Here is a 27,156-nt window from a genome sequence, read left to right as displayed (position 1 = left end):
GGAACGGGTGAAGACGGATCGCCTCCGTTGGTTGCGCCATAGCATGCGCTGTTGTTGTCGCTTTCGTTTCCTATTTATTGTTCGCTCCGTTTCTCGGCCCACTCCGTTGCCTGCCACCGCCTAACCTTATTTATATCAGCTCATTTTGTAATTCAATTTAATTTAATTTAATTCAATATCCTCCATACCTGGCTCGAGCTGCAAGAGAAGGATCGAGTCGTCTGGCGGGCGTCTACTTTGCTACCGTACAAATAAAGGATGCATTTCTTCCCATCCAACCAACACGGGATGTTTCGCAACACTGGGGCACATTGAGGGGCTAATGAAGATGCACTTCAGCCGGCTGGGTTGTGTGTGTCATACGCCCGACAATGGGTGATGAAACCGCGAGCGCGAACATGAAACCGTCTAAGCCCAAACAAACGACTCCTCGGAGACTGACACTGAAACCCCGAGCGGTGAGGCCTAACGCCGTGAAACTGTTTCATACTGAATGACAAGACGAACGACACAATACAACCTCCGGTTATCGTGGGTGATTGAACCACGTAACACAGCGTCGTCTTTGTCGGTCTGGCACAGTTTAGATTGAGCTTGACGAAGGAGCTGTCGTTAAGGCGAAATTGCTTCACAGCTTCTTCCGCGAAGGCATGCTTCTGAGTGCGATGGAGGCAGATGTCCGAACGTAGCACATTAGTATCATATCACAGCAGCATAATTCGATCGTGAGCAGCTCTCTTGCCTTCAAATGGTTGCCTCTGGAACACAGTCTTCAATGCGAGAGTGCAATCTGTGAAAGAACTGGAAGAGAAGACCCCGATTATGCCCAAAACGTTGCCAACCCTGAGTGAGTGACCCTGTGCAACAGCTTCCTGTTCAGACTAGATCTGTGTTTTGGCTGCTTTTATTTTACAATTTACGCCCGATTCGGTTGGATTTTCAGAAATAAAAAGATATACCAAAAGAGAGGGAGAGCTAAACCTCATAAGCTACTCCAAATCTGCCGGTGGGAATTAAGCTGCTCCAATGCAGACTTGCGATAGTGAGCATGCTGTTGCATTTGCCAACTTCCTCCCAAGCTCCATTAGTCACCGGAGGCATATCGGGTGCAGTTACTGCGTACAGCTCTCTCGCCCGTCCATGCAATACCACAACTGTGCAACATTCTATCTGGTGTGTCATTTATCAGACCCACGGGGTAACAAGTTGTGCTAAGGCGGTCGGTAATATAATGCTGATTATCCGGTCATCCGATCATTACCACCGTGCTGCTGCTGCTGCTGCTGGCGCAGGAAATGAACATAAATTATCCCGATACCGTGAGCTCGAAATCCGTGAGCCACGACAGCGACAATGTATCTCGCTCGGGAGCTTGGGCGAGAAGTCGTCGAAATATCCTCACGCGTGACGTGACGTGTAGTATGATTGATATGAAACTGTAATAAAGAAGGATTTGCGAATTGGCTCTCGGCGATGGGTTAAAGGAGCCTAGAATGCAAGGGGAATGTCGAGGAAACGATAATGATTTGCCAAAAAGTTTCACGACCAACTTTCTCAATAATATTGATTATTTATTGGCTGCAGGCGGTGCCTTGCCGTGTTGGTTTGTTGGTCCCGGCACATAAAGAAGATAACCCTTAAGATGTCACTGCTGTGGGGCTACAGAAATGCTGCTTCAACGTTTGCTTCAGTATTTAGACTTTGAAAATGATATTGGATTTCGGAATGGTTAATATTCGAAGATATTATTATGTTTGATATATAGCAGAAGACAAAATTTTAATATCTAAGAAAACAACGTTTAAGGAGTTTAACAAAATAATTGGACAATGGGTCTGACATCTATGTTAATTATTCACTTGTTCATGCTCCTAAAGTCCGAATTATTTCAATAAATGACAATAATGGTGTGATTTATGAATCATACGAAATGATGGACTCGCATAGCTCACCAGTAACTCCCAACTTCATAATATGTCAAGGTCTCAATGTAGAACAGAATGAAGGATCTTTGCTAACTTATGAATATGTTCCAGATGTTCCTAATATTGATGGGACACGTTGGAAATAATCTATTGCGTTCTATAATTGCTTCTCATTTAAGATTCTGAATCCGATTTAGATACTACACCTAATACTGAAATTACTGCGATAAGAGATTTCTGAAGTTACCAAATACCTATGTTAAAGACTTCTTTGCCCTTTAAAGTAGCTTAGAGGAGTTGTTTGTAATTCCTTCTTATTCACATCTCTTATTTATTAATGCTTATGAATTCGTTAATCCTATCCCATCCAGATTTTGAGGTGTGACTCTTGTAGCAGATTTTCGTTTTTCAAACATCAATGTAGTTAATGTACTGCTGCAGTTTGGTGAATTTGATGTGTGTTCTTTTATTTTTATTTTCGCGAAATCCTGCCAAACAAACCATGAATTCAAACATACGCTGCCTGTGGATATAAAAACCGAGATCACAGCAACAGCAGCACTAAACAGCTCATAGAGCGCACACCGCGCCGCTTCAGAAACAGTAACGAACCAACCGACGGCATAACGACGGCGCAGTTACGCCACCAAACACCAACACACACACACACTCCGAGCATTGCTATATTCATACCAACTTTCATCACGGTTTTTGACAAACATGTACTTTAGCCTTTGGCCTTGCCGTTTTATGTCGCCCAGTCGCACAGTAAACGCTTCACCCTCCTGCACCCCCCCCCCCCCTCCACAACCAACAAGCCAAAAATTCCTCAGCGCTGGAAGCGCGGGCTAGAACATTCCGAAAGGAAAAATATCATTCCATATCACTCCTTTTTAAGCGGGAATAGAAGCGCCCTGTCGGTATCCTTTTGACGCTGGGGGAAGTTTTCCACGTACAAAAATGCGCACACATACACACACGCACATATATGTGCATTGCGTAAATTGACATTCTTCAACGAATGCCTCACTCCGGTTCTTCATTTTCTGCATAGTTTTGCGCTGCACACCGATCATATTTTTGCCAAGCGTTTATCGTCCCGAAAGCAACGACCTATGCGCCCGTAACCATTGGGTCGGGCGAAAGCTTTGATGGCAACAACAGATAGAGAAAATATACGGTTGACTGTTGTTAACATCGCCCGTTATTGTTGTGATGCTCTGCTGCTGCTATGCCGCGATTACAATGAGGACGCGTTATTTTTGCCTTTTAAGTCATAAATTTTTGAATTTCGCATTCAACTTCTTAAGTGATTGGGCGTGTTGAACGTCTCTAACATCTGCACTGCAGCACATACACACACACACATGCAAACGACCTTGTAGCTCTACTTCGATCTAAAGCTCTTTGAGGGAAACCACTAGCAAATACTATTCCAGCTCGAGATCCTTAAGCCATCCTAGGCCATTGCGACCACCGACGAGTTTATCGATAAAACCGAGGCCATTATGACGATACTGGCTACATTTATTCGCTTTTTTATACGCTCCCACACAGCCCACCTTGGCCTGGGAAAGGGGTGCTTATCCGCACCCTCCATTCCGCTGCCATTTGGGAAAACTAACACTGCAAGGCCGCCGCCGGTTTTGCTCGTGTGCGACAACATTTTCGTTGAAGGTGAAACCGAGCGTGAAGCCTTCAAAGGACATGCACCCCCAGAGCCCGACGTGCACGTACATTCCCCTAGCTCCTGCATAAACAAAGCGAAGAAGGACATAGAATGGCATAGACACTTGTTCTTTGCATAAGCTTTCTTTTTATGAGCGTCTTCTCCGACAGAAAAATGGCTTAATTTCGAGCGAAGAAGACTCTACAACTGTGTGCACTAAAGCACTTGAAGGGATTAAATTGAAGGGAAACACTTCCACAAGTGCTGCAGCCGCACAGCTTCCGCTTAACAATCGATGAATGAAAATGCTACGCGAAAGTTACCTTCCACTCTCTGCTTGTTGTTGAACGGCAAGAATAATGTTGCTTTTGCCCAGTCCCAGGCTCCACCACAACAACAAAAAAACCCTTTGCCGTTGCACTGCAACTCGAGCAGCAGCACACAGACACCTGAAGCACCGAAAACAATAAATAAGCAAGGAAAAGTTGCGTATAAAACAGGTAATGAAAATGTTGAGCATGTTTTTCTTTTCACCGGTTGAGAGGACGCTTCAGAAAACATTGAGGAGAAAACTTCCTGGAAATATCTACCGCTTGTACTCGCTTCGTTTACTTCTCCGACAAGCAATCCTTCTGGTCAGGAAAACAGGGATTAAATAGGCCACAGGCGAAGCCGGAAAACGAGCAAAAAAAAACCGAGTAGGAGTGTGCCAATTGCGTCCGGATTTTTCTTACTAAAAAGCTTGCAAAAGCATCTCAACTTGTCTAGCAGCAACACATAAAGCGGTAAGGAAAAAAACATTAACTCTTCCGTGTGAAAAGGAGTCGAAAAGGGCTGCTCAACATACATCCACAGCTCAATGCGCCACTGGAAAATAAAGCACACTCAGAGACTGCTATGGAGAAAATGGCTCCAAGAGCTGGTGCTAACGATCCATCGAAGTAGAGGTAGAGGGAGTTGCATGTTTCCTAGAGCTCGTTCTCGTTATCCATCGAGCGCCCCACCGGTCTTGCCGATGTCATTTCATTCACAAGGAAAAAGTGTGCTTCATTTTGTCCCCCCAGCCCCACAGAATCCTCACACTCAGTCGTTTGCAAAAGTGTCCTGAAAGTGTCCTTTGCTGATAGTGAAGCATAGCTATCGCCTCAGCAGAAAAAGGAAGCAATAGAGAGAGAGAACTCCCATTATGCCGGACATAATATGCGCCCAGGCACAATGACCAATGTTCGCTCGTTCGCGCAAAATGAAACTAAAGGTAGGCGAAGGGAAATGGGACAAGAAGCGTTCAGGGTGCATCAACTTTAATTGGGAAAAGTTTTCATCTGCGAAAATCGACCACTTTAATCAGATCCGAGTGGTACTTGCAGCAAAGTTTGACCCCGGCAATTGTGACAAAAAGAGCGTACGGAATTGCCAAGAAATTGTAAACGAAACTGCAGCACCACAGTGCGGTGCGGTGCGGCGGTTTATCCGATTTTCCTATTTTCAACGCGTCCAAAGCACACAAACCATTCGCTCCCTCCTAGGCTCCTATTTCGTAACACAAAACCAACGCGAACAATCTTGAATAATCACGCGATAAACAGTGGCGCGCGCGCGCGAACTCCGAGTCTCGGACGAGTTAATCGGAAGCTCGTGAAGGATGATAAAATAACGATCGAGAAAAAGGCCTGCCCCTTCCTGCTGCTTCCTTCTCCTCCCAAAAAAACCATCGTTATGAAGACGGTAAACAAGCTTGCACAAGAGACCGGCCACACAATAAACGCCTAACGCTCTGGCGTGTACGTGTATAATGCAGTCGCAGAGTGGATGCACTCGAACCATCGTCAAAATTTGACTTTAATGGCCCCCCCTGCTCGACGCAGCAGGGGTATGAGGAAAGGGCCTTCGCTTCGCGCATCGTTCTACACCGCTGCTTTCACTGATCTTTTCCACGGTGGAATCTCGCGACTTTCCCTTCCCAGACACGTCGTTGGCCGTTGTCGTCGTCGTCGTCACCCTTCTCCTAAGGGTGCAATTGTTTCACCGAGCCGAGCTGGATGATATTTTCCACTTTGTTTTAGCCAACGGTGAGTGGATGTACATTATGCAATTGGATGCTTTTGCTCCGGCGGCGAAAAGATGCATCAGCTACTGCCGGTTTGATGTAGAGCGAAAGATGAGATGATCAGCGTCTCTGTTTTTTTCGGGTAAATATTTCTTGTGGCTAACGACGGCGACTCCTCGCAACAAAAAAAAACTACTTCTGGTCGGGCTACTGTTGCGAACTGTGATACAAACTGGGAACCATCACGCGAACTTCACTCTTTGGGTCGATCGACCAGCACAACCACAAAAGGCCGGATGGATCTGGCAGAGCAAATCGGCGTGTAGGCGGCAAACCAAAAAAGGCACGGGGAAGGATGCACCACCGTTAGCGAAGTACAGCTTCAACACAACAAAATGAAGCGTAACGTACCAGAATGAAAGAAAGAGAAAAAAACACTCTTTACCCGTCCTCCAAGTGTTTTCACGGTACAATTTTTCGTAAACTCATTGGAATTCGATTAGAAAACAATTCCCGCTCTCCACGCGCCGGCCGGTATCGTACCCGGCAGGAAATTGCTAAATGGTGAAAAAGCTTCTTCGCCTGTCGCACTGTGTGTCAAGATGGATTTTGCAGAAAGTTGCAAACGACAGGGTCTCTCTCCTCGGTGCAAAAAAAAAAAACAGGGACGAGCAAGAAACAAGCCCGACATTTGCTTAATGACGATTAGTGCCATTACACATCGCCGATTGGTAATGGGGCTGGGTCAGCGCAACGCGAGCCCGCAACGGCATTTTGAGACGGTGTCGGTTCCACTCCCACTCCGAAGGCAAAATGGATGGGAAAATGGGAAGTGCAAAAGCTTAAGCTAAATGCTAAAACCCAATCCGTTTCCGTCGACCTTTTTTAATGTTTTTTTTTTTGGTTTGCTCATTCCACCCGTGTTTAATGTGTTTTTGTTAAGTCTTGTGTTTTTTTCCTTCCTGCAGTAAAACAAAATTTCGCAACATCGGTAAGCACTTTCTGGTGAAGAGGGATGTGCAACCATCCACCTAAGCTCGCCGGAGCTCTAAATTCCGGTAAAAGGAATTAAACGGTTTGCAATCTTCTTCTTCGTAGCAGACCGGTTCCCATCCACCCCTCCCGGTAAGCAGATGTCAGCAACGATTAGCTTCGAATTGACAATTGACATTACCACCCGCCCCAACTCTTGTGCCGCGTGTGCACTATTGGTGTGGTTTTGTGTTATGTTGCTCTGCTTCCCCATTTTGCCCCACCGAAGGAGGGTTAAAATTTGTACCACGGTGTGTGTGTTTTATGTTCCGCTGAAGCTGCGCGCTCGCAACGGTCAGGTGGAATTCGTTGCATTTCGTCAGCATGGGAACCGCAAACAAGGTGATGCTTTCAGTGTCTGCAAAAAAGCGGTGGTTTTGTTCGTTAGCCATTGACGGGGATAGAAGACAATTGTATATCATTACATTTGAAGTCATTTCTACATTTTACGGACACTCCCATTGAGCTGTGTAAAGCTAAATGATCAACAAAACAACATTCGTTAAGATTTGCATCTATCTAGAATGCATCTATTTCCCTTAGCACGGGAAGGAAATAAATTACTTAATTTCTCCATCAGTTTGGTTTACCGCAAAAACTGCTATTAGGAAAATAATCACCATAAACAAAAAGTTTCAAAGAATGTAACGATCAAAACTTAAAAGCATATGATCGAGTTCTAGCGCCACTTGTCGTGCGGTACTGTATGGCAAACTGCTAGCGTTTCAAGCTGGCAAGATGAAAGTCGTAAGTTCGAATCTGTTTCGTGATAAATGCAAAAAAACTTTTCTAGGGGTCCTTTCCGTTTCAAGTTCGTAGGCTGAAATTTCAGCCTGTCAGCTGTTTGCATTGTATAACAGTTTTCGAGCAGCTATCTAAGTGGGTATAACATACAGGAGGACTTATGCCAAGGTGTATGATTTTAGAAGGCTGATTTTTATCGCTTCTGTTTCTGAATGAAGATTTTAAGAGTGTTTTGTGTATTCGTCAAGATTTCAGCTGCTTTGTCAAGCTTGATTGAGCAAAAATTTTCACCCGTCCTGTCAAAAAATGATATTCAAATTTGGTTATAAAAAAAACATGCTATGAGACCTGCATTACATACACTTTGATTCTGGATTCCATCACCAGATCTCTTTAATGCACCTTGGGATAAAAGTAAACACACCTTGTTTGGCCATTTTTCTAGCAGGTACTCGAATCTAATTCTAGCTTTGAGGCTAGAATAATCTAGACTGAAAATTGCAAGTGAGTTTTCTGTGCGGTTTTGTATGGAGTGTTTACATGATTTCAGCCTCCAACTGTCAAACTCCATACCAAAAACTGACTAGAATCATGAAGGGCCCCATAAATGGTTTTTTACGCACCCGGTAATGGATGGTGATATGAGACCCATTCTCCTCTAAATTGTGTTTGGGATTCTTCCTGACAGATTGCACTACTATACCCGTGTCCAGAGTTTAAATCATAAATTCTTCAAAACTCTGGAGATAATAAGTAATAATTCACATTTGTTACAAACTGCTACAACGAGAAGTGATGATTTATTCAATCTTATTGTATTTTTTTGACAAATGTTCCTTCTTCAACAATCTGCATAATCGATACTTTTGAAACACTACCCAAAACAAAAAGAGTGTCCAAAAACGTACCCCATAAAACACACCCAACCAACAACCTCAGAGACGCAGGCTGGACAGTAAAGCAAAGAGATAAAGTGCTGCCGTAAACAAAAATTGATGCTCAACCCCTTGTGGTGCTGGTGGTAGTGGACACATTGGATAGTAGTAGTAGTACATCAAAGCGCACACAATAAAGCAAAACCGCAAACTGGCAAAAATGAAGCGCCAAAAAGTCACTCTTTTAAGCAAAAAGAAGGGGAAAGATCAAAACCAACAAAAAAAGCCAAACCAAACCGTAAAGACGATATAAATCCTAGCCTGGAAAAAGCGATTTCCCCCAGCAGAGCATACTGCAATTTCCACACCGCAACATTTGCCCGATTCATCGGAGTGGAGTGGAAGGGGATGTGTCCGGGAGTGTGTGCTGATGGTCAAGCTCCCCCAAAAAAAAAGGTTCTTTCCGGACCAGATGGTGATGCTATCGGGGGCGCGCGCTGCACCAAAAGCTCGACCATTTTTTTCGCTCGTCGCCGCCGCTAAAACAGCCATCCACAGCCAAACGCCTTCATTCAAAACCGCTCACAATGTGCAGCAGTGTGTGGCAGTGTGGCAGGTTGAAGTAGCAATAGCACCCACCCGGAAGGTCCAGCCCCAGACAGACTGGTGCAGCAGCGCCATTCGCAGTGTATTTGTTCGGGGGAGGAAGAACCGACCCACGGGGAGAGAGGGCAACATTATTGCGGGTGCGCGATAGCATGAGTGATGGGGGGGGCGAGATCTGCAGATAAAGCTGCAGTTAGAAGAGCGCACAACGAGGCACGACGAAAAAAAAAAACAGGCACGTGTGCAACACTAAAATTGAGTTTGGAGAGAGAAAAAACACAAATCGACACCCGTAACAAAAGTGGAGTGAAAGGAAAACGGCAACATTGCGCGAGCTGCCTGCCGATAGTGTTTTGATTGCCCAGGGGACACACGAACACACACACACATACAGCTAGAGGCAGACATGTTTAAGCAGGGGTGGGATAGCACCAACATCGATAACGGGTGCTGCTGCTGCTGCTGCATCGGTGGAATGTGGAAGTGATTTCCGCATAGCGGCGGCGGCGGTACCAGCAGTACGCGCCGCATAGTGTGTGTTATGCTCGGCGGTGGGTGTGCTTTGCCATATGAACCAGCACCCCCGTTGGCCATATTTTATGTGTGGCCGCGCGCGCGTCTAGCAAACCGCACACTGCACACACCATCCAACACTAACGGTGGCCTAGTTGCGACATGGCTACGAACGTGGCAGTGCCGTATGCGTACACACAGCCCCGTACTGAAGTGATGCTGACTGCAGCACAAACAGAAATCGAGAGAGAGAGAGAGAGAGAGAGAGAGAAAGAGAATGAAAGAGAGAGCGTTGGAGATTTTTTTTCCTACTGCCGGTCAAGCCCCACACTGTGTGTCTTTGTGTGAGAGACCGTGGTTAAACAAAAGGGAATGCTGCTTTTGGCCACACACCGCCCAAAAGGTATGTCTTTGGTATTCGAGATCACAACGGAATTGACCAAAAAACGGTTGCCTTTCTATCGCAGCAAAGAATTTGAAGGTGCGGAAAGAATTGCATCTGGTGAGAACTACCGCTACTGGACAGCTTCCTGAAACGAGTTTGCTTCCCGTTTCCGGTCGCTGCTTTGGTGACCCGTGAGCACTGCAGCATTTGCTGGAGGAGTAGAACGAACTGAAGACTTCCAAAAAATCGATCAACTTTTGGGTGGACGACCGTCTTCTTACACCTTCCACCAATGGCTATATCTTATGGTGGCGTTTTTGGGGGATGATAAAACGGCAAACGGCTTCAAACTTCAAACATTAAAAGCCATACGCGCGTGCCAATATTCATGAAATGCTAAAAAGCGAATGTTTCGTTCGTCTTCGTTTCCTGAATCCAGCTGGATAGTTGACCGATGCCAACTGGATAATTTCAAGCAGCTTTTGGAGCAGAGCGAGACCCACAAAACCCCTACACCTCGTGATAAGATCCTGTTTTGGCCTTGCTGCAGGAATGGAAAATTCGCCAACCAAGCGCCACGTTTGATCCAGCACAATCCAATGGGGGAGAGAGGTTTGGTTTAGATTTTCCCCTTCAAACAGTGCTGCTAGGGGCAGTGCTTTTTTTTTCGTTCCTATTTTAGATCGTTTGCTTTATAGGTTTTCTTTGATAATAAAAAGCCGGTTTCGTGTGTAAACAAACCAGCCAGCGCTTGGAGGAGACGAAACAAAAAAAGCATTCCAGAGGATATTTCTAAGCTAGAAATAAAGGTAAAACGCGATCAAATGCTGCGTCTACACAGAAGGCGAAATGAAAATGAAGCAGCACAAAATCAACATCGCCCAACACCGGAAGAGAATGTCACTGGGAGGTGGGTGGTGCACACAGTTTGTTTTTTCGATTGGATTTTTGCTTTTTATTTGTTGATATTTGGCACAAAAAAAAACCCACACAGAGCTTCCCGTGCTGGTGGCAAAGTTTCGCCATAGACGAAGCAAAACAGCCCTCTGCCTATGTTTTATTTTGGCAAAACCGTCGGTGCCAAAAATGGTTGAAAGTTCAAACGCGCCATGTGTGTGGTATTGAAATCCATCACCCGGTGGAACGACCTTTGGCACTCTTTTCATTCACGATTGATGTTAAATAACGCAAACACATACACACACACGCTAGACACACTCCCACATGCCCTTCTCCTTCTCTCTCTCTCCTCTTTCAGTCGCTGTGCTGGGATCAAACCTCCGTTGCGATTCTCGCGCTCTTTGACCCAGATTCGCAACGCAAGGGCGCTAAACCCTTATCAGCTATTTTGCAGGAGGTTGGTACGGTTGGTTGAGTATGTATTTGTGTTCGGTATTTTGTCGTAGTGATGGGTACAATCACTCAGTAGCGTGAGTTGTTTTAGGGTGAGCTGAGTTTTAATGGTGAATTAATACCTAAACGCACTCACAAAGAGCAATGGAAAGCTACTATGAGCGAGAGCTTTATTCATTAAGGATTAACTCTTGAAAGAGTTCTTTAGCTCGCGAATGAGTGCTGCTAGTTGCAGTGGAGCATTTATGTACTCTCTGTAGCTCTCAGAAAAGCTTAAACTCCCGAATAGTTTAACACACAGTAAATGAATTGTTAGACGGTGTGCAGAGTTCAATGGCTTATTGAGTCATAACTCCTAAAAGAGTTTTTTTAAGCGACCATTTATTAAATTTACCATTAGTTGCATTGAGAGCTTAATCACTCATCGAAATCGAACTCTCGAAAGAGTTGTTAAATGCACCAATTCCCTGTAAGTTAATTAAAAGACGACAAGGAGAGTTAAAGCACTCATAAATGATTAACTCTCGAAAGAGTTATTTAACTCACTGATCTATGAGTGAAAAGAGTTCAATCACTCATCATGATGGAACTCAAAGTGGTAGCTCGCTTTAAGTGAATTGCTAGCCGGCGCTGAATGTCAAGTTTTTCATTGGTAGTTTGAAACTTATTCAGCCAAATAATTATGGTAATTATGTTAAAAAATTGTCAAATAAAGTCCTGCAAATCTAATAAACTTGAAAAAGCTTTCAAATCAAAATTGAAACATTGAAAAGCACACAGCTAATAGAGAGCTTTTCGTGTAAATTGGTTTTAATTTTCCCAATAATCCATCCAACCACTTTTTGTGTCAAATTTAAACACGCTCCAAAACTGAAACACACACTGCGCTCAGCTTTTGATGCATAACGACCATTTGAAAAATAAAAAAATGACCCAATACTCCAGCAGTTTGGCTAAAGGCCAAATTATGAACATTCAGCACACCGTTACCATCCCAACCCCGTGCCAATTAAATTCCCATAAACACGACGGAAAGCAGCTGTTGAGTGGCAAGGCAAGGGGGAGGAAGCGAACAAGCGAATTAAACAACAGCAAAAGAGTGTCCCCACACTAAATAGTTAACCTTTTGCAAGAGGACAAGCCCCCTATACGGCACGAAAACACACACACACACACACACACACACACACACACACACACACACACACACACACACACACACACACACACACACACACACCGAGAGCTCGGGTTTCCCTTTCGGAAGCTTTTCTTTTTGTGTATCTGTGTGCCTTGCTGCACCCGATGAGAATCATAATTAAAAACCTTCTACCACCTCTGCTTCTCCGGCGTGGCCTTCGCGTTGGCCGTGCCTTCAGGTCTGTCTGTTAGGATTATTTTCCATGTTTCCATCGGAGACGCGACCTTCGAGAAGCGCGAGAGAAGCAGCAAGCGGGAATCAAACACAGACCAAAATGCACCCACACGAGAAGCAGGGGTCGTCGGAAAAATCGTGACCAAGATGCGATCGTGTCGCCCGGACCGCTGAAAACCCGCATCTTATGGGCCCGCTTCCTCCCCCACGAAAATCAACAGCAAATGTATCCGAAAGTGGAGTGAAACGGATAAAAAATAAAACCAACAACGACGCACAAACAAACAAATATACGCGAGCCACTTCCGAATGGCACGCGCGCGCGCCCGGGCGTTCGCCCTCATCCCCAGCCAAGCCGCGTATAGATTTAAATGGTTTGAACGGTTGAGAAGCACCACCAGGCAAGGAAAAACACGATTTCAAGGTGCGCCGGAGAGCAAGCAAATAGAAAGAGCGATGAAAATTATGTTGATGAGGTGCTTATGATGTGCCAACAGACACACATACACACACAGCCACAGACACACAGAGAAGCACGTTTGATGGAGCCCCAAACATGCGCGAAGTAAAAGCTCAAATTTGCACCTTCAAAAATCGCTTTTTTATTTCTTTCCTTTTTTTAGGGTACTTCGGTCGGATGAGATGATTTTATTGTACCAATAAAATATTGACACACGTACAACACACGTAAAAAAACGATTTATTTTTGGCGGGAGGCTCAGCGCAGAATGTTTGCATTCAATTCGAGCACTTTTCGAGCACATCTGATTTTGAGCAATGTAATGAGATATGTTTTTACATTCCAAAATTAATATTTCTCCCACACACTCACTCACACACACACACAAACTCACCAAAGAACAAGCTGGATTATTCGGTGAGTCCGCCAACACACGCACAGCCCCCCACGCGGCATTTTGACATTTAAAAGTCAATCCGGAAAGGAACACATTTCGATCGACACGCAGGCGATAAACGGACCGAAGCACCGATAGACCGTTTCCTGGGGATCGGATCAGTGTGCCCCAACCCACACCTGTGTGGAAAATGGATGAGTTCATTTCCCTTCTCCATTTCCCCACGCCCCAAACGCTGTGACGCTAATTGACGACCGGGACGACCAGGGAAAAACGCGATGCGAGAATGCCAATCAAATTTCTGGGCTTTGCTGGAAGCTTTCCGTCCCAGCGTTTTGGAAAAATAGCTTCTGCGTGTTGCCGAGAGTTTACCATCCCACCTGCTCCCCCACTTGGACACCGAGGGCTTCGTGACGTAGGTGAAGCAACAGGGCGTCCCCTCGTCTCAGACAGGCCGCCCAGGGCCCATCAAAAATTCTCCCTCAGTAATTGATGAGAACCATTTTTCACAGTCTGAAAACTTCCCGGCATGACGGCGACTCCTGGCGGCATACACACACACCTTTCCCTTTTTCTAGTGATGACCTTTCCGCTTTTGGTTTATGCAAGAGTGAGCGACAAAGAGCTCCCAACCAAACACATCGATTAATGTACGCTTCCTTGCGTTCCGGAGCCGTTTATGACTTTTACCTTCTCTCTTTTGCGCCCGCCTTTTTTTTTTTTTTTTTGAGGATTCTCTGCCCTACATTGACTCATTCGAGCATTTCATGTATTTCCGGTACGGCGGATCTCGAGACCCAGTGCCAGTGACCGTTTTGTTCGGAGCTATGTCGAGCGGGGAGAAAAGTACCAAAATGTTAAAGCTTGAATTTTGAAGGGCCGACACACACTTGAAAAACGAATTTACACCGAAAAGTACAGGGGTGGACACAATCCAACAAAACGTACGTAATTACTAGAAAATGTAATTGGTACGAACAGATGAAAATACACACAGCACTGTGGGTACTCAAGCATGTGTGCGTTATTAACTATTACTTACTAAAATGCACAACAACCACTCACACACACACACAAGCTCGTCATTCCAGCTTATCATTCCGTTCCGTTCGTCGTTTGGACCGCGTGGCAGAGGTTAAGATATTCATTTTTAATGATACCCAACTCTCTCGAAGCACTCGAACGGAGAAGCAGCGGAGTACTTCAGTCGTGAGTGAGTGGGGCGAGGCAATCGCTCGCCCCCGAAAATCCCGTCCGTGATCGTGTGACGTATTAAATTAGACGCTGCCCGAGCAAAACTTATTAGAGAGCCGAGAGTTGGAGACGGAAGGAAATTGGCATGACGGCCCAAGGTACTTGTTAGAGAAGCAGAACGAAAAACGGACGTTACTTATTAGAAATGATCGTTAGTGTCTCCTCACTTTCGTGAGTGAGTTTGCCTTTTTTTGCATTATTAGTCGGAGGACAGGCTAATAGAAGGCAGCAAAGATGCTGAACCTCAAGGCTTCTGTGCTTTTTAAGCTTTTTGCTTTTTAATGCTTTTTAAGTCTTCTGTTTGAAATTCGAGCACTTTTCGAGTACTTTTTAGGGGAAAAGTGATAAGAAATAAAGGCTTCAGTATCTTATTCATAGGTTTTATAGAGCAGTTTATTCTCCTGTCAAATATTAGGGAACTGAAATATGTATTATGAGTGACGTAAGCATCAGATTTCACTTTCCAAACAACAGTTTTAAACTTCGGTCAATATGATATTCAACAAGTGACAGGCCAAATGTATCCAACATCATAATGACATATGACATTTTTGTTGTGGCAAACTACAAGCTCTTGAAAAAATTGTTGAAAATCTTATGGTGTGCAATGACAGACAGTTCGTTGACATTATTAAGTGAGTCAGAAACCCTGCAAAATTAATTGAATTAATTTATTAAATTATAGCTAAATTTAATTGATATCGATCTCTAAAGGTCTCCAATAAGGGTTATTTCTTATCTTGGTGCTTCGGCTTTCCTCCAAACACAGTTTCTAATTTTATGTACTAAATCTTTACCGACGTTATATAGACAGGGTTTCTCTCGAACCACCTCAATCACCATGATTAAATTTTGTAATACATTATACAAAATGCATTTTGACAGCATCGAATGCCAACTCTAATGATCTGTCAATCGTTGCTTCGGCCTACATTCTAATTAACACTGTTGAAATGGGATTTTAAGGCTTGAAAATGATGCTTCAAGCACAACTATAGACGTTTTTTCTCTCTTCTTTTCTCTCATTGAAGCCACAAATTTCACACACACACCAAAAAGAAAATCCACGCAACCTCAAACAGCATAATTGCTCTCACTGGTCAGATGACGATGAGGTGGCCTTCGTCTTCAGCTGCTCCGAAAATCGATCGTGCACACAAGATGATGGTTGATGTTTAGTAATAGCACACCCAGAAGGTCACACACTTTGGACATCGATTCACACACCGCGTTCGGTTCACCTTCAACAAACGGAACCAGAACCAAGCAAGAAAAAAGAAAAGCACCAGCAACCTCCCAACCCATTAACTATTTTATTGCCCGATCGCACACCTCGAACGTCCCGCGCATAGCCCGCCACACACGCCACGTTCCCTTCGAACGGAATAAAATGCAAATTCCTCCAAAACGGTGCGCAAAAGGCGGCCGAAAAACCGCCACACACACACTTTTTTGGGGTCAAATTTCCGCCCTCTCCCCCACCAAAGTGCAGGTCAAACCGAGCGTGTGTGTGTGTGTGTGTGCGGCGCAAAATTGTTCCTCTTTTTTCCCACCACCACCACCACCACCAGAGCTTTTAAAAGCTGCCAAAATCAGCGTTTAGCTTCCTTCTTCCCTTTTCCCTTTTTTTTTCGGGGGCGTTCGTTTGATTTTGCAAAGTCGAGGAAAAATCGTTCACAAAACCGCCAACCGCCGCGAATGATCCGAGGCAGGAAAGTGTGCGAAATTGGTGGGGTTTGGCTTCTTTTTTTCGCCTATTCATTTTTGGCCAGTGAGAGAAAAGTTTAACCACCGTTTGCACAGTGCCGGGACCGGGAAAGGTAAAAGGCGCAAAAACTAAATCCGCAATCGCCGCCGAATCCCGTTCCCGTTAAATTTAAAGCAACGTTCGAATTTTTCCTCCGCGCGGGGGAAAAAGCCCCGTACGGTACACCGGGCCAGACAGGAAGAGGCATGAGAAAGCAAGCAAGCAGGCGAGCGAGCAAGGAAAAAAAAGGGTTCGAATAAATCTAAAAACCGATACACAGCGCGTACGGTTCGCTTTTCCGCGCGTGCGATCGCTGATTTTTCCGATTTTGCTTGCTCGTCGTTGTTGGTGGTGGTGGTGGTGGCCTGATTTCGTTTCTTTGTTTTCTTTTTTTTCTGCCTTTAATTTTCTGCACTATAAAAAAACACTCACACCAAAGCGCCCGGTTTCAACACACGTGGTGCTCGTGAAGTGCGTGCGCGCACACAAGAAGCACGCCAACAATCTATGTTTTTTTCTCTCTCTTTTCTCTATTTTATTTTCAATGCATTTTATCTTTCAATGCGTTTGTATGATGGGAGATTTCTTCTTTTCTCTCTCACCCTAGTTTCCGATTGCACAATCGCACCAATATTGAGAGTCTCGATCGCGATCGCGCAGCAGCTGCCGAAGCATTCAGCAACAACAAGAAGCATCAGCAGCAACAGCATCTCGGAAAGCGACCAAAGATCGACACTTGGGACGCACACACTTGGGTCAATTGACTCGGGCGGTCAATTATGTTGGCAGTTTCGAGCAATTAATTATTCCCCCCCGCTTCGTGCGGTCCAACCCAAAAGTGTTTTCTAATAGACGAAAGAATTCACCGAAACGCCACAGCGCCAACGCGCCAAATGGCAAACTAAATTGAGGCCATCCTCGAAACGAAATTCCACTTTCCTTTACGTTTTCAACAGCTCCACACACACACAGAAACACCTTTGCATGAGTGTCGGATTGCGTAAAGACGCTGTCTGTCTGTGAAGCTGTGCGCGGCTTGGCCAAATACGCCTTCGGGCCAAAATCGAAAACTTTCTCAGCAAGTGTGAGTAAAAGGCATTCTTGCCTCGTAAAACCCCGACCCTAGGAGCCGGCTCGCGTTTAGACCGAATGATCGCGGTCGGTAGCGGAAGTGCACAATTGATAAGAAATTGCTTCCACCCGCTTTACTTCCGCTGGGAGGAGGGGAGGGTCGTCTTGAAGAGCGTCCAGCGCAAACGACCACCAGCGAAAAGGGCAAGTTTACACACACACACACACACGCGCGCCGGGGCATAGTGATGAAGTGTGTAAGAAGTTTTGAAATCCATATGCAAACCATCTGCACCACACCATACCACCACCAGCCATCAGTGTCTAAGACACCGCAAGAGAAAATGAAAACTATTTCAAACCAACGCAAGAAACTCGGCGAGAGGGGGGGAGCCGGCTAAATAAACTCTGTGTGCAGCAAACTTTCCTGGTGCTGTGTGTTCCGAGAGCCGTCAGTCGTCGTGGGTTGCGGGTCTCGCCGAGAGATGACGGAGATGACGACGAGTTGAGTGGGTGCGGCGCGAGCTGTGAGGGTTGAAGCTGAAACTGGAACTGGATGACCTTGCTCGATTTCTTGGACGTTTTCCGTCCCAGCGAAATGCGTTAGCGCACGAACGAACGTACGATCGAGTGCGAGCAAGCAATACAGAGCATCTGTAATGATTTACGAGCACGAGCCAAGAAGCAAGGAGAGGAATTGTTTGAAAGAATGTACCAAAAACGAACCCCCGAAAACAACTGCTGGCAACTTTGTCCGAGCACTTGGTGAATAGCGCATTGATTAGGCAATGAGGTTAACTCGCCAGTCAATAATTGTATTTTCCGCCGCCTGTTACTGTTTATCTTCGAGTGTTTATTGATTCAATAAGGGGTAAACTTTGTTGGGGCACAATTGAGAGGCAAAACTCCCATCCCCTTCGATAACTTCGAGGGGTGATGCTGGATGATTCACCCCCTAACAAATACCATGGAACTGATCTTAACAAGAGCGCACACACTCTCTTCCCCTTCTCAAAGTTATTAAAATTGTCTGGCAAAACGTAAAAGCGAAACGGTTTACTGGGGAGCAATCATTTCGGGGAGTTTGTTTGGCTTTGGAAAGCCCCGCTCCCTTCGAAATCGAAATGCGTAATCAACTGGTTTACTTGTGACCAGTTCGTGTTTGACCAAACGCACACAAGACCAGATAAAGCGAGCAAAGCCCTGCACGGTTGCAACGGAGAAACAGAGAGAGAGAGAGACTTTATGAGATTACATGATCTTGGGCCGCGGTTGAGCGTGGCCCTTCGCATTTGGCATCTAGTTGGGACCCAAGCTGCTTCAGCCCAAGTGCAGCTCTTGAGGGCAAGCAGTAGCAGCTGAAGGTACTGACGCATACACCAGGCGTATATGTACACCCATTGGCCCATTGGTTAGGTATGATTAGATTTCAAAGTGGTGCATTCGAGCAGTGGTCGAGTGGGTTTTTGCTACCGTACCGAACGGTGTGTGTCTGTCCCGCGCGAGTGGGCATTACATTCGAAAAAGGGCATATTTGTGCAGTGGAAGCTGTAAATGGATACGAGCGATTCGAGACCTTCCTTGTGTGTGCATGTAGTTCAATAAGTAGCTTAGATCTCGTGATTTGTAACAGCGAAAATTGGAATGTGTGCTCCAGAAACGTATCGCGCTAATTCTCAGTGCGTTAGAGACTCTTAAAAGGTCTAATAATCCGTTATTAAGCCACATGAGAATGATCTAGTTTCTTTGCGAGGGCTCTAAACAGTTGGAGGACTTTCATGACAACTCCAAATTTCTTTAAATCAATTGGAAAATGGAAAGATCGCATCATCTTTCAAGGTCCTTAGATCTTTCTTGTTTGATAGAAGTCTAGCTACTACTAAGAAGGATCGAATATACTAATTGATGCGAATTTTCATCGAGACAGTTAGTCTCCACCTCGTTATGCTACGAGCGTCTATTTCAATACCTAGTTTGGACTTCAAAACTCTGATGTACTATTCTAACATCTTCAAACATCAACTTTAGAATAGAACTGCTAAGAGCACGCTATCCTTCAAGATTGTAAGTTTGGTATAGTTAGCTACTCCCACAAAGGATCCAAAGCCTTCAACACGTTTATGTACCAACCTGATATCTTCAAACTTTCGTATCTTGAAATGAAGTTGCAAAAAGCACCAGATCGCTACATTATGTCTTGTTACATCGAATTCTGCTACTTCCAAGCAAAATCTAATAACTAAAGTAATTGGAATTATAATTCAAAAACATTCTTCCCTGAATACATTTCCTCTACATCTCAAAGCCATAAATCCATGTTTAGGTACTCCTGCCAACTCCAACATGTTTATGTTTCTTAAAACTTTCATATCTTGCAATGGAACCACCACAAAGAGCACATCAACTCTTCAAGGTCATCTCCCTCCAGCGAACATGTATTTCAATTAATCCGAAAAAGCCAAAAACCTAATCAACCTGCTTGTCTTGTCCGAATCGAAAGTTCAGCTACTCCTAGGAAGGATCCAATAAATAAAGTGATTAGAATTATAATCCCAATACCCACACCTACGCACCCAGAGTGCTTCTAGACTTTCTCTCTGTCTCTTTCTTTTGCCTATTTGCCTAGCCCGATGTTCACGTGGCCAAGCAAGGCCACCATCAAAGGGAAGGGCCAAAACGCCGAAATTGGCCGAGTTCCAATAAAATACGTGTCTAACCTTAAATTAAAATCAACCGTTTACCCTCGCGCACGGCGACGGGAGCGACATCAAACGCCGAAAAGGGTCCCGTGTCCGTTGTCACTAACACCCACGCAAACGCAACCAAAAAAACAGTCAAGATATGTTTAATAAGATCCGAGCTAAACAACAAAAATATTAGTCCTCCATCTCACTCCCTTCTTACTATGGTCACCCTGTTAGCAGAGCACAGAAATTATGCAAATTATCAACGCACCATCAAACACCACGGACCACGGACATTGTAGTTGGTTGCGGTTGTGACCGTCGCCAAGCTGCCAAATGCATTCAAATGAGTTGGAACGGAGGACGTCCACCAAGACCACGACGACGACGACTTCAACGTTGCAGTCACTGTGCGTGGTGCGTGTCTCTCACTCTCTCTTCGAACCGTTCGAACTGGATTCAATTTATGGTGTATGAAATTATGCAACCTTCCAACAACCACACACACACACGCCCCAGTTCCGGCCCCGCCGCGATGATTTGTGAACATTCATTTGCACAACAAATAGGCGAACGCATAAACCGCCGGTTCCCTATAGAGAACCCCCCGGGGAGTAGGTGAAGTTAGGTGCGCTGACTAAGCACGGCACACGATAAGGCGAAGCTGCCCAACAGTGAGTGCAGGTTAGTGGCATAATAGTTTGCCGGTTTCCCGCCGGAAAGAGGAGTTTGATCGTAAAAGAATGCACAAAAACACGGCTCCCCGGTAAAACCTACTACATTTTCTGGAGATTATCTTGGAGGCCCCAAAAAAAATGGTAAAATAGATAAAAGCTCCATCACACCGGTAAACTGGTACATCCATTAAAGTAATCGTAGATGAGCGCACACACACCCCGAACCCAATCGACAGGTGGGAAAACACTGTTAATCTTAGGGCTCCCCCGCCGAAAAAAGAAAGAATCATAATTCCTATCATTCCAACACTTGTTCCCACCCAGGGGGAGCCTCAACCGCCACGCTGCTACAGTTTAGTTCCTTCTCTCATTTCCTTCCCAGCAGAGCCTGCCCTAAACACATCACACCACACATACTAACAAACGAAAAGCAGCACTTACTCTGCACCGTTAATTTAATATCTACCTTTTTGAAAATCCCCCAGGCCCTAACCTGGCGCTCTCCAAAAAAAACCCCTGGCCCTGGTAAATTTGTGAAAGTCACGATTCTAACAGCTAATTGCTTATCCACACACACTAACACAAACCTGCTGGAGGCCCCGAACGGAACCGGAATTCAATAAAGTTAACCAAAAAGCCTTTACTTTACCCCTGGCTTATTATTTGAGGTAAAAGGGAGTGAAAGTACACACACACAGCAATTGCATCCATTTTTTTTGGGGAAGAAGTGCAGTCTTGAGGCTACAAAATCACCAAATCTCCTCCGATTCGGATGGACAATCACTTACAAAAGAAGCTTTTCACCTGATCGCGAGAGAGAGCAGTGGTTTTGTGATGTAGGCGACGAACCGGTGTACGTGTTCGGGTTCGTTTTGTATCGTATCACCTTGCAATTTGGAGTTTGAAGCTGACCGAACGAACGCCACGTACTAAAACACGTGATTCCCGTGAATTAGGCGGCGATCATGACCTTTCCGATGTGCTCAGAACTGCACAACGAACGTGATCTTGCACCAAATGGACCAGCAGCAGCAGCAGTAGCAGTGAAGCAGGGGTATATAAAGCTGCTCCCGAGGCACAAATGATATATCCATCTTGGACTTGAACTCAAAACAGCTCAAAATGTGCTCCAATCGTTCCGCTTTCGGGCTATTACTGTTGGCGTGGCTAGCAAGTGTGACGATACTCGGCGTCGAAGCGTACACAACACCTCCACCGACTACTGCCAACTGTACCACCGTCAGTACCTTTGACGCCGCCTTGCAGGAATGTGTCGTCCAGCTCGGAATTGCACCGGAACGACTCGACCAGGAGTACAACCTACTGCTCTACCCTGCGGATCGGGACACCATGTGCTTGGTACGATGTATCGGTGTGCTGCTTCGCTTCTGGAACGATACGACCGGACTGCGCGAGGCTACGATCCGTCAGTACTACGAACCAGCACCGGAAGACCAAGACTACCAGAACCGTACCCGCAGCTGTCTCGCGGCACTGGAACCTAGCGTAACGGATGTTTGCGAACGAGCGCATCGATCGTTCCTGTGCTATCATCAGCACTACGGATACCTTCGCAAGACTGATCGCTACGTACCCAAAACACCGCTCGAGATGAAACAGATCCAGCAGGACTGTGTGGATGTTTATGGGTTAGACCCGGCCCGGTTGAACCACTACCAGGACGGTCAATTTCCCGACGATCCTGAAACGCAATGCTTCGTGCGATGCGTTGGACTTCGGGCTGGACTGTACACCGACCGGGACGGACCGAACATTGACCGGATGTACATACAGTGTGAATCGTGCGCCGATGAGACGCTGTTTCGTGCAAAGGCTGGCGAGTGTATCGCGGCACAGAGGCGGCACAAGCTGAGCAAGTGTACGGCCGCCTACCGGACGCTGTACCATTGCTTCCGGGACGATCAGCTGGATATGTACGCAAGCTTAACGACGGCGGCGGCGACGGCGGCAGCGATGACTACCACGACGACCACCAAGAAAAGCACACCACCGAACGCTATTCCGGCACTTTCGGTAAGGAAACCGAGCGATAGGGCGAAGTTGTCGCCCGATGCCTGGCAGCTGGAGATCATCCTGGAGGGTCTTTACAATCAGAAGTACTGAGAGGCATTTTTTTTGTGATTTTATAATGTTACTGGGGGAATCAGGCTTATTTATTTCAAATACTTTATAGGAATACTTTATACTTTATTTATTTTTATAATCATAAAAATCCGTTATTTTTACAATAAAGATCATATTTTTTTACCTACAGTTGTACTGGAAACCAACTTTTCGTGGAAATATTCAACTCTTGGAAAATAATTATATCTGAAAGACCAAACTATGGTCCAAAGTATTAAACAAAATAATAAAAAAATCCATAAAACATAAAATTTGGATATAATTGGACATTAAACCATATTTTGATTCACATTTTAACCCTTTAAAAGCAATTTTCATGGTCCAAAGTTCAACATTTTGAAGAAAATCATTAAACAATTCTATAAAAATTGGAATTTTTAACCTTTTGAAAGCAATTTCAATTGCAAAGCATCCAATGGTTCGAACAACATCAAACCCCGATTGCAATTGCCGGACACTCCCTGTAAACTACCGAAACACACGCAATGACGACGACAAGCAGCCTCTGGGGCAGCAGATTGATGCAGCACACGAAACACAAAACCCGCCACCAAACAAAATGGAAAGTGAGAAGATGAGAAGAATATTTCTACACCGTCCGTGCTACCTTTATTTTCACATCAAACACTACCGTACCCGCCTGCCACGCCAGGGGGGGTGAAAAATCGGTCCCAAGTTTTCCCACCGACCCAAGGCGCAGTATTGCAGCAGCAGCAGCAAGCCGTCGTAAGTCGTGCGCTCGTTCGTGCGCACGCCGCCACCTTGCGCGAACGGAGCCCGGTACGCGGTAATTAAATAGCGGCCGCACAAAAACAAGCGAATTTTGGTGGCGAAACCACGGGGAAGGTTTCCCAAAAAAAACCAAAAATGCTGATACCCGTCGTCTTCCACTGCTTTTCAAATGGCCGTCGCGCCGTAATCGCGATCACGTGCTGGTGGTGGTGGGGAGCGGGGTATTTTTGTTGTATGCAATGAAGATATTGCAATCGCACAAATGCTGCTGTGCAAGGCATTCCAGAAATATTGCATAAATTTTAAAGAGATTTTTAGGCTCATTTTTTTTGGAATTTTCCGATTTCACAGCCAAAAAGTCTTATTTGAACTGATGTGAGTTAAGTGCTTCGTGAGCAGTAAACTTCCATCAGAAGCTTTAGATAAGCAGCTGTGATTGCTTGTTGTCGGAGCGATAAGAAAACCCCAGGATGGTGCACAGTGGCACTTGCAAAGGGCCTAACCAGGCTTATCGGTGGTAGCCGATAAGGTTGCTTTTGAGCAGGCTTTGATTTACAACTCCTTAAAAGTCTGAACTTAAGTAGAGAAACAACTTTGAAGAATGAGTTTTTGGGTAAAAGCCACAATGTCTAGGAGGTAAGATTTCTTTCTTCAACAAACTTCAGACTTTCTTGCCCATTAGTCGACGACCAATATCCACCAATTCTTGCCCAAGAAGTCTCCCTGCCGCCGTCGCTACGAGGTCCTAACATTGTCCACAATTCTCAGATTTTAATGTCACCACTTACCTTTGATTACTCCGTCATTTAGTCACTGCCGTAGCGCTGTATCCTGCCGCGACTCCCCAGAATTGATTTCGGTGGTGTCACTTTCGGGAAGGTCCTTCCGGAACTTCCGACTAAAACACACCCGCTCTGCCCGTATCTGGACCAACTTAACCGCAGCACAAATTTTCACACTTCCCCACGCTTGATTTTCCTTCACTTTTCACCGGACCAAACACCGGACTGGACAGTGAAAAACAACAACAAAAAATGGGGCTTACTTTTGCCCACCACTTTCCACGCACGTGAGAGACACCACAGCCTACTGCTTCTTATTTTTATTTCTGGTATTTTTCACACATGCCCTCGCCCTCCTCTTCCCTCCTCTTCGGCTTCGTTCCCGGCGTGCGGTGCAAGTCGACCAACTTCCACCACCACCACACACCACCACGCGGCGGCGGCGTTGCGCCAACTTTCACTTGCCTTTTTTTCTTTCTTTCTTTTTCTTCAACTACCACGCGCACGGCCGGCTGCTGCAACGGATAGACAGCACTGAAGCGCACTGATTTTTGCTTAACGATTTTCCTTCTTTTTTTTGTTGGCGCGCTGTAACCAAGGCAATACTGAAGAACGATTGCAAGCAGACGTGGTTTACTAGGATATTAAAATAGAAATCAGAAGAATAAAAACAACACACAACACAAAAAAAGGAGGTGAACAGATAGGCTGGGGACAGGTGTGAGCAGGGCCTCTAAGAAATTTGGGACTAAAGTAAAGGACTGCGAAAGGACCCGCAGGGATTACAAACAGTGGCGGGGAAGCTGCTTCATCAGCTGTGCTCAACTTTAAAGCCACAATCTTTTTGGTCTACATTTGGATTTGTTTACAAACTGCACACTGCACACTGCCGATGTGTGGCCCCGTGTGACCTGTGAACGGTGTGTGTGTGTTTGTGTGGGGTTTCCCCGGGAAAAAGTCTACGGCACCCACGAGAGTGTATTGGCTGGGGATTGCAACCTCCGCGTTGCGTTATCTACGTTCACAGGGCCCGTGCACTGGGACACACACACACGTGTACGTTACTGAAACTCACTTTAAGCTACGACGAGGACCACCTTGGACCACCGTAACACTTTTCACCCGTCACACGACTGGCTGAAAAATCACGGAAAAATGGGCAAGAAAAGCGCGAGCCCGACACACGCACGTCCACTTTCGTTGGTTGTTTGTTTTGTTTTGATCAGTCTGTCAGTCAGTGTGCGCTGGCGGTGTCAAATGGTGCTGGTGAGTTTTGGCCACGGAATGCGGTGAAGCCAGCCCATAGTGTGCTGTGTCCGATTTCGTACGCTACGGTTGCTCATTGGCTGAAGGCCAAACAGATGAGAGAAGGAGAATGATAGCTTAGAAAGAGACAAACGGAGGGTATGTTCGGTCTAGGGGGCGAAATGAAGTTTGCGTTTTTCGCCACCGTACAGACGGTTGGAAGTAAAAACGAAAAGAAAAGCATTTTTTGTGAATATTAATGTATATTAAATGGTCTTCGGATGAAAAAGGACAAATAATTATCTAAACAGTATTTTAATCGTTTTTGAAAGCAAATATATTACAGAAAAAATAATGGGGCGAAAATGGACGTTTTCGAACAAGCTTTTCAAATTCAAAATGACAGTTAAATTAACATCATTGCACGTGGCACAAGGCTCAAGAAATTAAAAATGACGCTCGAACTCATTCTTTTTGGGCGAATTATTAAAAAAAAATACTTAGCAATGATGTTGAATGTATTATATAGCTCTATATTTTTAGAATTAATAATTAAAGTTTGTGTGTTTACTTAACCGTTTGCTTAGCCCTATCACAATCTCATGCTTTTTTATAAAGTTTTCAAACTAAAAATTAACACTTATTTACACAAAACGCATTAGCGGTTAAATATTCAGCAAAATCGGACTCGGTACCGGAGGTTGGTTACTGTCATGGTTTAAGGTCTCTCTGTGCGGACGATCGTATAAAGTAAGAGTTTCGTCCTACTTATCAGTGAGCCTCTCTGGAGTCCCTCAAGGAAGCGTTCTTAGTTCCCTTGTTTTCTTTTTATTTGTCCTTTGTATGTCGACGACGTCAAGATTTTCCTTCATGTGTCCTCGTCTGCTGTGACTGTGGTAATCTCCAAACTGTGCTGAATTCCTTCTCTGTTTGGTGTAACCATAATGGCCTTCACCTTTGCCCAAATAAGTGTTAATAAGTCCCTGTAGCTACTCCCTATGTGATACTGTCATACGTCTAGTATCTTCGGTAAAGGATCTGGGTGTGTGGGGCTGTACGAGAAGCTGTCCTTTAATACACATGTTGACCATGCCATTAACAAAGGTAATAAGTCACTGGGACTCAGACTCAAGACTCGTGTCCGAAATCCGCGGTCCCCTCTGCTTGAAGTCTCTGGACTGCTGTTGAGTCTGACCTATCCTGGAAAACGCCGCTGTTGTTTCATTCTCCTCCAGGTTCGTCAGCGATGGCCAGGCTGGAGAGGGTCTAGTGTAAGTTCACACGAGTAGCTGTTCGACGCTTTCTTCCCGGTTCTCATCAATCCCTTCCTTCATATCGTATCCGTTGTAGCCTTCTTGGGTTACTCCCCATTGAAGAAAGACATTCCCCGCATCCGTGGATGTTTCATCTCCGCTCTCCTGTTAAGTGAACCTGATGT

General features: G+C 45.3%; 2 protein-coding genes across 3 annotated transcripts in view; one reads left to right on the top strand and one right to left on the bottom strand.

Annotated features, from left to right (window-relative positions):
* Window positions 1-25,715, bottom strand: part of LOC1271308 (beta-1,4-glucuronyltransferase 1) — an 88,076-nt gene extending 62,361 nt beyond the window's left edge. Inside the window, exons 1-2 of one of the 2 annotated variants that reach the window (XM_061657944.1) lie at window positions 25,549-25,715; window positions 24,480-25,109 (exon numbers count right to left, since the gene is read on the bottom strand). The gene's annotated coding sequence lies outside the window, so the exon portion shown is untranslated. The remainder of the gene's footprint in view (window positions 1-24,479; window positions 25,110-25,548) is intronic. The other variant, XM_061657945.1, reaches the window with a different exon arrangement.
* Window positions 21,545-23,071, top strand: LOC1271307 (general odorant-binding protein 45). Its single transcript, XM_310079.4, has one exon. The coding sequence runs from the start codon at window positions 21,937-21,939 to the stop codon at window positions 22,936-22,938; it is 1,002 nt and encodes a 333-aa protein (XP_310079.4). The 5' UTR covers window positions 21,545-21,936; the 3' UTR covers window positions 22,939-23,071.
* Window positions 25,716-27,156: the final 1,441 nt, after the last annotated feature.

This window comes from Anopheles gambiae, chromosome 3 (genome assembly GCF_943734735.2).
Source record: "Anopheles gambiae chromosome 3, idAnoGambNW_F1_1, whole genome shotgun sequence".
Lineage (NCBI taxonomy): Eukaryota > Metazoa > Arthropoda > Insecta > Diptera > Culicidae > Anopheles > Anopheles gambiae.
This window is presented reverse-complemented; position numbering and strand designations above follow the sequence as displayed.